This window comes from Aristolochia californica, unplaced genomic scaffold (assembly GCF_029961685.1).
Source record: "Aristolochia californica isolate CCGP_79_NKW_82.1479 unplaced genomic scaffold, dmAriCali1.0.hap1 SCAF_11, whole genome shotgun sequence".
NCBI classification, from domain to species: Eukaryota; Viridiplantae; Streptophyta; class Magnoliopsida; order Piperales; family Aristolochiaceae; genus Aristolochia; species Aristolochia californica.
In genome coordinates, this window is record NW_027181782.1 from 8,088,323 (window position 1) to 8,101,486 (window position 13,164).

A 13,164-nucleotide genomic window follows, 5' to 3' on the forward strand; every position below is an offset into this window, starting at 1 on the left:
CCCCTTTGTACTATCTCCTCCTCAAGGTTTTTGTTTGAGAGGTCTAAGAGTAGCCACAATTGGCATTATTGTTAGACAAGTCCAATATTCTCATCTCTAATGTTGAGCAAATGCAGCTGGGAATCTGGGATGCTTCCTTACAAAAAAAAATTAGAAGATAGATAGCAGTAATATATCTCTTGAAAGTGGATGTTGATATTGGGAGTGTACCAAAGATGTAATTTTCAGAAATATGAAGAAAATATATGCTTGATGTTAAATTTTGCTGACTGTCAGGAAATGGGTTCTCCACATTGTTATTTGCTGAGACCAAGATGCTAAGGCTCTTGGGAGAGCGAATTGTGGGATACAGCCAGCAAGTTCAAGTAATTGGTGGGAAAGGAAACTTGGATGTTCTTACCCCTATTTTTGTTGGCATTTCAGTTTACAAATCGAAGGATCTCAATGAGAAGGTGGGAATCAAAGTAAAAGGTTCTGTTTCAACCTCTACGACATGCATGAGACAGATTTTGCAAAAATGGATAGTGATAATATTCTGAAAAACTCATTATTGGAAAGATCAACTTCCAAAACTGCCATTCGATTGTTAAAGAATAGGAGAAATGCCCCCACTGAAGCTGTTACTCTTCAGGCTCAAGGATATGCGTGAATGCAGGCCTCCAAAACTGTTAGGGATGATACCCTCCTGAAATTCATTAATGTTTGAAGGGAAACAAGTTTGCCAAACTGCCAATAAGATGATTGTTTGAAAGACAACGGGATTGTTAAGGAGCCCAAGTTTCCTACACAGGGAGGAAGACTGCCTTTGCAGCTAATAATTGAAAGATCTAGTGCTTCAAGTGAAAGCAAGTTGCCTAAACATTGAGCAATTTCACCTTCCAAAAAGTAGGGAGTAAAGTTTCAATTCTTTTAATAAGCCAAGCGAACAAACCATTGCATGGGTATCACCACAGATCTGAAGATTTAGATCTTCAAACAAAAAAGAGGAGGAAAACAGTTCCTTTATCACTTTGACGTGAAGGAGATCCGTCCCGTTATAATTTTTTGGTAACTGAGCAATGATTTTAGTTAAAGCCATGTTTAGATGCAGCAGTCCCTTACGATGGTGTAAAGGAATAAATTCAGCAACAAGATTGCAGCTTTGTACCTTATGAATTGAAACTTTACTACAATGAGTCTCTATTTATAATATAGGAAATTAGTAGTATCTAATTTTAATTAAACTATCCTTATCCCAGTTATAATCAAAATTAAAAACTAAAAATGTCTTAGAATAATTAAACAATCAAACATAAATAGAAGACTAACATAATTAAAATACCTTTAATTGAGATTCTTATGTGAGACCTTCTTTCGTGAGACTTTTATTAGACTCTACCAATTTAATTTTGGTTTTCTGAGACTTCTTATTATTAGAGTCATTTAAGACTCTTCCATATATGCTCTTTAACACTATTCCTCAAACTGGAATTTATAACTTCACTTTGCAATGAAAAAAATTCTTGGTATTCAATTATTTTATTTTATTTTTTATGAAAAAAATATTCAAAGATGCAAAAACTTCATCTTTATGCAAAAAAACTTTTTCTTTTGTGCTCCATCTTTCTTAAATATTTTGGTCAAATAAAAATTACTGTAAAACAAAATACCCCTTTTTGTACTTCTCCCCCCTCAAGTTGGGGATAAAAAGGACATAGAGACCCATCTTGGACAAAACACAATATGGGAGAAGAAAATCACTCCTAGCCATACGGCAAAACTCCATACACTAGTAAATACTTGTCATAGTCTGAAACACACTCCCCTCAATTTTAAAGGCGAAAAAATGGCTAAACTTTAGGGCACAACAAAGAGATTACTCATTTTTTAAGGGTAACTCAAACATAAATCACCTTTTTGGTGAATAACAAAAGACTTGACGCAAACTGAATGTTGGACACACTCCTATTCCTTTTAGGTATTGGGTCTAGGCATTGCACCGAAGTAATGAAAACAAAATAATAAACTTAAGAGATGCTAGAGGAAAACAACTTTAACCGGAATGAGGTGACTATGCAACACTCATACTTCCAAAGTGACATTAATTTTTTTGAAAACTAGGAAAAACTATAATGGTTGAACTTAATAAATTTGACCAAGTATAACTTTTTTTGGGTGACAATTTTTTTTCAGGGTTAACTATGCCAAAGATACACAACCAAGTAACAAAAACGCAAAACTTGAAAACAACATTGAAACAAGATTTTTACATATCTTGAATGAGCACATCATGAAGTTTTTCTCCTTCTGAAACTAGACTTCGATACCTTTCAGGCAAGTTTAACTTTTCTTCATAAAATTTTTGAAGGAAAGAATTTGATAGGTTTTGGGCTCTTTAATCTGTCTGAATTGAGTATTCTTTCTTCTTTGGCCAACATGACCATTGACTTTTCCAATGTTGAAATCTATATTTAAAAATCTTAGATTGAGAATTGGTTTAATAGGTAAAAAAATAGAGTTACAGATCTATCTTTTGACATATAATTCTCCATATAAAAGCACGTTCTTGATGCAATGAAACACCTCGAAAGTTGAATATTTTTGCTATTGTTCTAACCTGTCTTGCTGTCTGACATTTGTTGCTTCAAATATTGATTTCTCTTGTAGAAAACTCCTATTGCCATACTTTTTTTTTCGCGTTGGAAAGTAGATGCGAAGATCTTTCCGCCAATATATAATTTATAATATGAAAAGTTCAATATCGAGGTGCGAACGCCAAAAAAAAGGGGGTATTGAAACAAAAAATATTGAATACGAATCTAAATTACTAGAGATATAGGTAAAAAAAACATCACATTAGAATCCGCTCTGATACCATGTTGAATTTGTAGAAAAGAGAAATACTTCACTAACTTATTGTAATTTGAATACAATGAACTTCTATTTGTAATTGTGAAAACGAATAGAATCCAATTGTAATTAAACTACCATTATCCTATTTAAACCCAAAGTAAAACACTAAAAGATGAATTTTAGAATAATTAAACAACTGAACATAAATAGGAGATTAACATAACTAAAATACCTTCAACAAAGACTCTTCTGTGAGATCACTTTCTTTGTGACTCTTCTTAGCCTCCACATGTTATTAATTCCGGCTCACAAGACTTTTTACTATAAAAGTTATGTAAGACTCTTGTATATTTGTTCTTCAACATACCTCTTATGTAATGTGGACTACAACAATAATCAACATCGTCAATGTTTTATAACTCTGTTGTATGAGTAATTGTCTAGGGACGAAAAGTGAACTACACTAAACAAGACACCATTATGAGTAAAAGCCATAAGCATTATTGGTTGAAAGCAATCATGATAGAGTCTGGGCATCACATGTCTATGGCATTCTTGTGTTTTCTCTATAAGTATCGGAACCTTTTTGCCATTTTTCTACAAAATGATGATTATGATGTTGGAAGGGTTAATTATCATTAAAGTAATCCTCCATTTTCACATTAAAAACAAGTGGACATTTGACTAGGCTTACTAATAGAAAACCATGTTTAACTCGAATGACTCACCTAGTTAAAGCTGAGACTTGAACTCATTCGACTTTTCTTACAAAACCTCTGCTAGCTTTTTGACCTTCCCAGTTGACTCGGTCTAGTTCCGAGTGGACCAAATTTTTCAAAATTAATCTTTTTAGTCTTTTTATGGTATTTATAAAATTTTAAGGTTGATAAAAGTTAAAATATTTAATTTTGCATTAATGAAATCATGATACCTTGGGTAAAAAGATTTCATGTGTACTACTAACGTGCCCTCAGGCCTCAACGAGATTCTTCAATTTAAAATTTGAAATTCAAAGCACAGTTGCGCCTCAGGGAAAGGTGGATCGGATAAAAAATGAAAAAACTAACCGTTGGAGTAAATCTGAGCAGCCTGAAAGTCTCTCCATATATAACTGTTTTGGCATAAATCCGAGTTTCTTGTGCCCTCACTTTTGTTTTTCGCTGATTCTCGCCCGCGCTCCCAGCTCTTGGTCCGATTTTCTCTTTGCTTTCTTTCTCCTAGTCTTCTGAAAACTTTGATCGTTCGCTGACGGGTAATGTTTTTCGCAGATTCGTGGCAATCGCTTATATTTGCTGCAACTCTCTTGATTTTGGTTTCCTTGCTACGAAAACAAGAAATGGGCCAGATCCAGTACTCTGAGAAGTACTTTGATGATACCTATGAGTACAGGTACGTTTTTCTCTGTTTTTTCCTTTAAAAAAAAACGGTTTTCAGTCGCTGTTTAGGTCTAAAAGGTTTTCTTGATTTTGCAGGCACGTTGTTCTCCCGCCGGAAGTTGCAAAGCTGCTCCCCAAGAATCGGTTGCTTTCTGAGGTGTGTGATGTGCTAATTATGGTTATTTTATGCTTGGGTATCTTTCTTTGTGTTTCATGAGGGAGGCTGAAGTGCCTTGGAGATTTTTGAGGTTCTTGTTACTTGTGTGTTGAAATTCTCTCTGTGGAAATGTTAGAACGAATGGCGCGCGATCGGAGTCCAACAGAGCCGCGGTTGGGTGCACTACGCAATCCACCGACCGGAGCCCCACATAATGCTCTTCAGGAGGCCGCTAGGCTATCAGCAGCAGCTGGAGAACCAGGCCCAGATACTCGCTGGTAAATGAAGAAAAAGGGTTTTACTTCTTTAGTTGTTCAATCTGTAGAGAAGGAAGGAATATGAGAGACGGAACACTTTATTGTAGTTCGAACACAAACTTCACCTCGTTTGGGGATGTTTGCTCTTCTATCTTCAGATTCCATCTTGCTGTTTTCTGCTTTCTGTTCAGACATTAGATACGTTGGATATATTAGATATGAAATTAGAAGTTTACAGATTATATGGTACTTTTAACTTTTATTTGGTTGCATAGTTTTGTCAGGAATTCTCTGTGTTTTGCCTTTTCACATCAGGTGTTTGAATACACTTTATCTGTGATAATATACTGAGAAACTTGGGAGTGTGAAAGCTGGGCCTTTTTTCTGTTAAGTTGGAATTGAAGATAATTTGGAATATGAATTATATTTCAGTCATCTTTGTAGAACGCATCGCTTTACACATCCTGTTTTAGTTGTAACCAGTTGGTGAATTCAATTAAGTGTTCTTGCTTCTGCCTCTCTCTCTCTCTCTCTCTCTCTCTCTCTCTCCCTTTTGGAGTTTTTGGGTGGTGTTCATTTCAGTTTTAAAATGGAATGATCAATCAGTTCGATGTCCAAGAATTTTTCGGAAGATTTTTTAATGCAGTGGGCAGCTTGTCCTTTTTAATGGATTGTGTTCTTTTGCTATAATTCACTGATCCTGGGTGATTCTTAACTGAAACTAATTGAAATATTGACAAGGATGATGTTTTGCCTCAACTAATTGCAAAGTACAACTCTGGAAGTTATGGATTCATCTTCCATTTTCAGTTCAGGCCCTTGGTGACATTGTTTAATGAAGTGGTTGTTTTAAATAAAGGCAGACAGAATTCTAATTTACAAATTTCTTGTGCTATTTCAGTTTAAAATGGCAGTTTTAGGGGTTAATCGATGACAAATCATGGCTGAATGCCTAGCTCGGTCAAATTAATCTATCCAAAGATCAATCATAAGTGGCGCCATAGAGAGAGCGAAGTTCATAAGTATCTTCACCAGATTCCAATAGCTACGATTGAACGAGATTAGGGCATGAGAGAGATAAGATAGAAAAAAAGGAGAGAGACTAGAGGGAGAGAAAAAGCAAGTAAGAGACACTTTGGCCCTTTCAAAGACCTGCTAGAAAAATATTTCTCGGAAGAAGCTGGTTTATGTGGGGCACTAATGATATTTGTTACATGGAAAGGTTTGTTTATTTTCTAGGAAGAGATTTTCAGCCTGGATTGAACAAATCATCTTACTCGAAATTAACTTGATGTAAGTGTCACTAAGCACAAGCAATCAAACACACAAATAACACAAGTGTGATTTACAGTGGTTTACATCCTATTTTAAATTATTAACATACTTCTAAGGTATTTGTACTGTTAGGAATTAGATGCTCTAATTTCAAAGTAACGAGAGCAATAATAATAAACATAGAAGAAAAAACAAATACTAAAAAACACAACAAGATTTATATAAGAGAATTTCCAAACTGCCCTTAATGAAACAACAGTTAATATATCGTTGATCAGATGGAGGCTCTGCCTCCGCACCCCCGGGAGGGGGGCGGGGAGGGGGTCTTCCCGCCCCCCTTCCAACCCCATTCATAGATTTTATAGGAGAAGAAGAAAACTATTCTATGGTATCATGGACGGTATAACTATAATTCTTACATATTTACAACATAATTGTATAAGGGTAGTTTAGACCATTGGATTTTTCTTCTCTTATTATAAATAGACATGGGAGAGGACTCAAGCTAATTAAGTGCACCAACTCTGCTCTTTGGCTTTCTACCACCTCTTTACTCGTTCACACTCAAACCTTAGTCTTTCTCTCATATCTCTCTCTCTCTTCCATCTCTCTTGCTACTTGTTTCTCACTCTCCCTAACACTTATTCTACTTCATTTTTAAGTATAAAACCCTAAAATTCAATATGGTATTAGAGCAAGGGTTCTAGGATTTCATGATGTTACTCTACATATAAAAAAAAAAAAAGGAGAAGGAAGAACTCTCATATGGGACGACCAAATTCCAGCCTATGGAAGACAATACCAATTTCAGAATTCCAGCCATTATTATGGGCAGATGAGTACAAAAAGGATTTCTCCTTCTTCGGTCTAAAATCAATTTTGTTGAGTATAGCTTGTATCATATGTCATACATGCATTTCTTCTTAAGAAACTAGAGCTTCTATCTCCAAAACACTTAGTAATTTTCGTTTGAACAACATACTATCTCAAAGCTTGATTTTTTTGTCTTAAAAATCCCTTACAAGAATTCAAGAATTCCCCTTCATTGTGGCCTTACAGAAACCTAATTTAAGGTTTCATGATATTCTTATAATAAGTTGTCTTTATGCTTGAAGGTTGAGAACTTGCTTTTTCTATACCTTTTTCATGCTCTATAATCTTTTTTTGACTGCCATCTAGCAATGATTGGAGTCTATGTTGCCTGATATAAGTTTCAATGCTGATTTTTTATTACCATGCATGTCGATCTTCATGCATACATGGTAGTTAAAATTATTGCATTATAAGTTTCTTAAGTTGAGTTGATTGTGATCCGCCCTCAATTTGTCTCTTATTCTCTTAGCTTTCCAAGGTTTCACTTTTAAATGTCAAAATTTTGTTCAGTTTAAATTTCCTTTACGGTCATAGCCTGTGAAACATTTTTGGATCTTGAGAGATATTGTTGGACACCTAACCCAACCACCTCCCTTTGGTGATGAAGATGATCCCTTCTACCAAAGGTGGTTGAAGGAGGACACTATTTGTTATAATCAGTCTAATTAATAGCATGGAGGAATTTGTTGCCAATAATTTTATTCACTTGGATACAATCAAACAAATTTGGGACAATTGTCATAAACTATATTCCACTTTTAAGTCTTCAAAAGCTTTATGATATTTTTCAAGTAATCTATATGTTTAAGACCAACAATCATGCTAATCTCCATTATTTTGATGATAACAAAATGGGTAGTTTGAAAGTGACTACTAACGGTGATATCAATGTATTTTAGACAAAATCCTTCTGACACAAATATTACATGGTCTAAGGAAAAAACTCAAGACAAAAAGATGATTAATCAAGTTGCCAAGTCAAGACCCAAAACAAAAACACATTGAAGATTTTTGTTAAGAAAAAAACTTACAAAAAGAAGTTAACCGAAGACTTGAAAAACTAGAGTCCAAGTCAAATAGAAATATCTCAAACACTATAGCATGGGAGTAGATAGCCAACCAAACCTCGATTCTTAAGCCCATTTATTTTATGGAGTTTTAGGGCATGAAATACTTCAAAACCAAGTAACCAAATGCATATAAATTTTTTATAATAGTAAATCCCTTGTTATAGCCGATATCATGCTAAAATGTCAAAATAGTAAACTGGCATATGACATGATCGGGCAACCTAGATGGGCTCGACTTATAAAGCATGATCGATCATTGACTCAAACATGTTGGATCATACAAAATCCTGCCACATAATGTTATGAAGCATGATTGATGATTCTCTTTTGCATGGTCAATCATTAGAATTTTTCATAGTCTATGCTATATAAAATGTGGTTGATCAATCAATCGTTTTTTCTAAAATTTTGGAAACTCATTGATTGATGCCCTGATCGATCAATAGACTTATGAGACCTAAAAAATATTAGCAGTAATACATCGTTACCGATCATACCTTTTTTAGTGATTAATCAACACTTTTAATAGGTCTTTGTTAATAGGCAAAAAACAACTAGTTTGGCTGGAAAACTTATAAATAGGCTCCCAAAATTGTAGAGGATCAAGATTTGAGCTTATATTGCCATACAAACCACTGAAAGATTATTTTTGAACTTCAAATTTCTTTGTTACCCTTTATAAGACAAAAACCTCAAAATTGCCCAAGTCCTTTCTTTTTTCACCGATCTCTTTGCATTCAAAGTTTCATCAAGCTCAAAATAGTTTGTCTTATGTGCTTAAAGATCTAAAAGTTTGAATCTCACTTGGAGAAGGGTTATCTCTCAAAAAAGTTGTAAGTTTATTTTTTCTTTTGTATTTTATACTTTCATTTATAGAGGTTCTCTAGTATCATAAAGCCAGATCAATTGGCAGTCTAGAGCCTAAAATCTAGAAAGTGAGTCTCTAATAGACTCAAAATCTAGTTATATTGAATCTCTAGAGGAGATATCAATGTTCGTAATTGGGGATTACGCATGGCTTAAAAAGAGCCTGAAATTCTTTATACTTTTTAGCTAATAGAGTAATTAGTTGAATTTTTCTGAGCAAGAGTTCTTGGGCGGTGACCACGATTAGAGGAAATTGAGAACAAAAAATCATCATCTCCTATGTGAAACATGCATTCTTGATTGGGTACATTCAAGGAAAAATATACGTGGAACAACCAGAAGGATTTGAAGACGTGAGCACGCTAGACCATGTATACAAATTGCACAAAACCTTATATGGGTTAAAGCAAGCTCCTAGAGCATGGTATGAAAGACTTAGTGAATTCATATAGAAAAATGGATCTAAAAGAGGAATTTACTAAAGTAATGAAGAATGAATTTGAAATGAGTTTGATGGATGAACTCACATTCTTCCTTGGACTTAAAGTTATGCAAATTGAAAATGGAGCTTTCATAAATTAGTCCAACTATGCAAAAGGATTCATAAAAAGATTCGTCATTGAAAATTTCAAATAAATTAGCACACCTATGAGTTTGTCCTTAACGCTAGAATCAAACAACTCTAGTAGATCCATAGATAAAAATTGTATAGAATTATAATAGGGTCCTTGCTTTATTTATTAGATAATAGATTGAATATTATGTTTCGGGTAATGCCTACGTGCTAGCTTTCAATTCAATTCTAGAGGATTACACTTAGTGGTCATGAAAAGAATTTTTCCAATATCTACTTGAAACACTGACGTTATGACTTTGGTACTAAAACTCATCTACCATAGAACTAATAGTGTACTCCAACACTGATATTATTGGTAACTACTAATTACTTGGAAGTATGCTTGTTTCTTAGTTTTCCAAGAAGCCACATTCGCTTGCTTTATCTACCACATAAGCTGAGTGCATAGCTGCTGGAAGTTGTGGACAAATTTTATGGATGAGACAACAACCAGAGGATTATGGTTTAGAGCAAAAACTAAAATAAAAAATGTTAGTCTATTGTGAAAACATGAGTCCTATAAGCCTAAGTAAGAACCCGATTCACCACTCTTGGTCAAAACACGTTGAAATCAAACACCATTTCATACGAGAGATGGTTCAAACAAAAGTAATTAAAGTGAAATTTGCTTGTAGGCATTTTCCCCAAGCCATTAGGATTTGATGGTTCTCTAAGCTAAGAGGAGAGCTAGGCAAGTGCAACCCAACTTTGTCTAGATAGTTTGATATATATTAAAGTAGAAATAATATCCCATATAATTCTTGCTTAGAGAGTGAAATTGAAAGACTAAAATCACCAAAATTCACTCTACTTATGGCATGATCAATCAATGTTGAAGGTATGATCAATGAATGCAGAGTGCATGATCAATCAACTTTGACCTTTTGATCAATAAAAAAAATTTGATTGATTGATCCACCATGACAGAAAATGGTTTTAAATAGTAACGTTATTGCAACCACTTTAAATCCTTTCCAAAATCCTCCTCAATGCTGCCATACCTCTGAAATCCATCCTCCTTCACTTCTCTATTCAATTTGCCTTCATTTTTGTCAATTTTTACCAGATTCCATCATCCTTTATCCCTAAAATCCCCAAAATCTCCTTGGGCAACTCCACTTTTTTTAGAGAATCCATCCAAAAAGTCAACCATGGTTTAGACTAAGAGGACTTTTGGAAGGATCCCCCATTTCTGGTAGAAGAATACTTCACCAAAGTGCCCCATTGGCATGACTACTTTTGGTCAATGGGTAAAAAAGCTAATACATAAAGAAAATTTTTGCTCAGAGTATGGTAGAGCCATCTTGGTTTGACCTCTACCTTCATGGGAGAGAGGCAAAAGGCTTTGAGGAAGGATTTGGGCCATACATGTCCATTTTAGAAGCTAATAATCCCATCTACCCTACTTTGATTAAGGTCTTCTATAATAATCTTGAAGTGAAAGACAAAGAGAAAGGCCACTTGAAGATGACTAATTTTGTAAAGAAGACTTCCAATGCAAGGGCTCAAACGTTAAATCAAGGAAAATTGGCCTCATGATGAATTTGAGGTGTATCCTTAATCAATTTAAGATGCCATTTAACTTGCCTTTTATCAGATAGTTGGTAGCTCTTATGAGATTAAAATCCAAGATTTGAGTGTTGAGCTGTGATTCGTTATGGAGATAGTGACCCACATTCTCAATCCAAGGAAAGAGATTTTTTCATGTCTCACCATAGATGACATCTTTGGCTCTGGGCATTGACCCAACACTTTGAGCTCAACTTCATCTACTTCATGGTCCTATAGATGGTGGATATAGCAAACACCACTCGTGCTAATGCTCTACCCTTCTAACAACTCATCACTACCATTCTTGAGTATCCTGGAATCGATCTTGATGAGCAAGTGGCTGTGAGCCTCACCAAAAAGATGACCATTGGAGAAGTCAAAGTGGAAAAATTTGGCTTCTCAAAGTATAGAGGCAAGTGGGTTTTTAAGGACTCAATTGGTAAGAAAGTCTTAGCAAAGGAAGGCTCGGTAGATAAACCAATTCCTGATTGGTTTCAAGAGGAGCAATTCAAGTTCAATAAGAGAAGAAGAACTGAAGCTTCCTTGAGCTTGAACGACTTCAGAAACATAAGGATGGTGTAGCAAAAATCAAGGAAACACTCATGGAGATTCAATCTCTCCTACATTCTCTCATTAACTTCATCTCTCCACTGGACTAGCCTCCACCTTCGGCATAGTTGACCTACATTTGACCTTTGTATTCGTTTTGTATTTATGATTGAAGGTCAAGACATTTTGTATAATTTTAAAAATTTTAATTTTGAAGGAAAAGCCCTGAACCATCTTTTGTGCACACCGCAAGTCTCCATATTTGCATATATTTTTAATGTATGAGAGAAAAGGGAGAGAAAAATCTGAGCTAAAACTGAATCTTGTAAACACTTGTATGCATAAATTTAGGAGGAGAAATACTCAAAATGCTTATGCAAATCATTATTTATAGTTTTTATAAGTTAGGTTTTGTCATCATAAAAATGGGAAGATTGTTGACCTTGGTTGACTCCCTTCTATATTTTGATGATAACATAATGTAATTGAGCTAACGATTGTAAATTAAGCCTTTCATAAGCTATGCCTTTAAGAGACACAATTTCAACGATCTTTGTAAAGGAATTGACAAATTTATGTAAAGAACTCAAGCTCAAAGAAGTGATAAGTCATCTTGAAGAAGCACCTATAAGAAGTTTGACGACTTGAAGACTACAGTCAAGTCAAGTAGAAACATCTCAAGAACTCTTGCAATGTATGACAAAAATCAACCAACCTTCAATATAAAGGTACACAAGAGTTTTGAAGTTGTAGAAAAAAATCTTTGAAGAATGTGTTTAGCTTATGCATACTAATTGTTAAAACTTGCTAGAACACCTTAGGATAAATTTTATCATGCTTAGAAGCCATTTCATAATATTGGCAACTGGCATGAATGATCATACTACTGGTTATGATGGATCATAAAAAAATGCAGTCTGACAAGCAATATAAAGCATGATGTATCAACTTAACTGGCTTGACCGATCATACAACATCCTTCTAGGATGATCTATAAAACATGATCAATTATCCTGACTGGATTGATTGATCTTACTAAATCCAGGCATAATAAACTATAAACCTTGACCGATCATACCAATTAGCTTGATAATTGAACATAAGTATGCCATAAAAGAACATAGAGCATGATCAATTGTACCTCTTATGTATAATCAGTAATACTGACTTCTGCATAGCCAAGGCCACAAAGCATGATAGGTCAATTGCGTAGGATTGAATGATCAGTTAGGATTCATTAATCAATCGAGATTTTTGAAAGATATGAAAACCTATTGATTGATGCTATAATAAATCAACAAGTCTAAGGAGTCATAAAAATATAGCCTTTACACACGATTTATCGATCATTGTTTTTCAATGATAGATCAATACGTGTGTTAGCTTTTTTCAAACAACTAGATAATGGCTAGTTTGATTTGGGAACTTATAAGTAGCCCACCGAACATCTCTAAAACATTGATTGAGCATTTAATAGCAAAATAAAAAGCCTTCAATAGCTATTTACTTGAAAGTCCTACTCAAATCCACTTTTGAGAGAAAATAGTCTGATTTTGCAATTCCATTTCATATCTCTGAAAATTTTCTTGCTTCCTAGTTTACTCAAGCTCCATCAATTTTTCTCTCAAAAGGATTGAAGACTTGAATCTCATAAGGAGATGGTTGTGTTAAGCACCTAGCCAATACTACCCAAAACACCAACTTGGTAGGTAGCGGAAAACCAAGTACTTAACCCAGGACC

General features: G+C 34.6%; 1 protein-coding gene across 1 annotated transcript; it reads left to right on the plus strand.

Moving 5' to 3' along the window:
• The first annotated feature begins 3,911 nt into the window (after positions 1-3,911).
• On the plus strand, positions 3,912-4,992 carry LOC137944316 (cyclin-dependent kinases regulatory subunit 1-like). Its single transcript, XM_068789965.1, has 4 exons — positions 3,912-4,021; positions 4,101-4,221; positions 4,305-4,365; positions 4,502-4,992. Exons 2-4 carry the CDS (start codon positions 4,169-4,171, stop codon positions 4,649-4,651), a joined length of 264 nt encoding a protein of 87 aa, XP_068646066.1. The 5' UTR covers positions 3,912-4,021; positions 4,101-4,168; the 3' UTR covers positions 4,652-4,992.
• Positions 4,993-13,164: the final 8,172 nt, after the last annotated feature.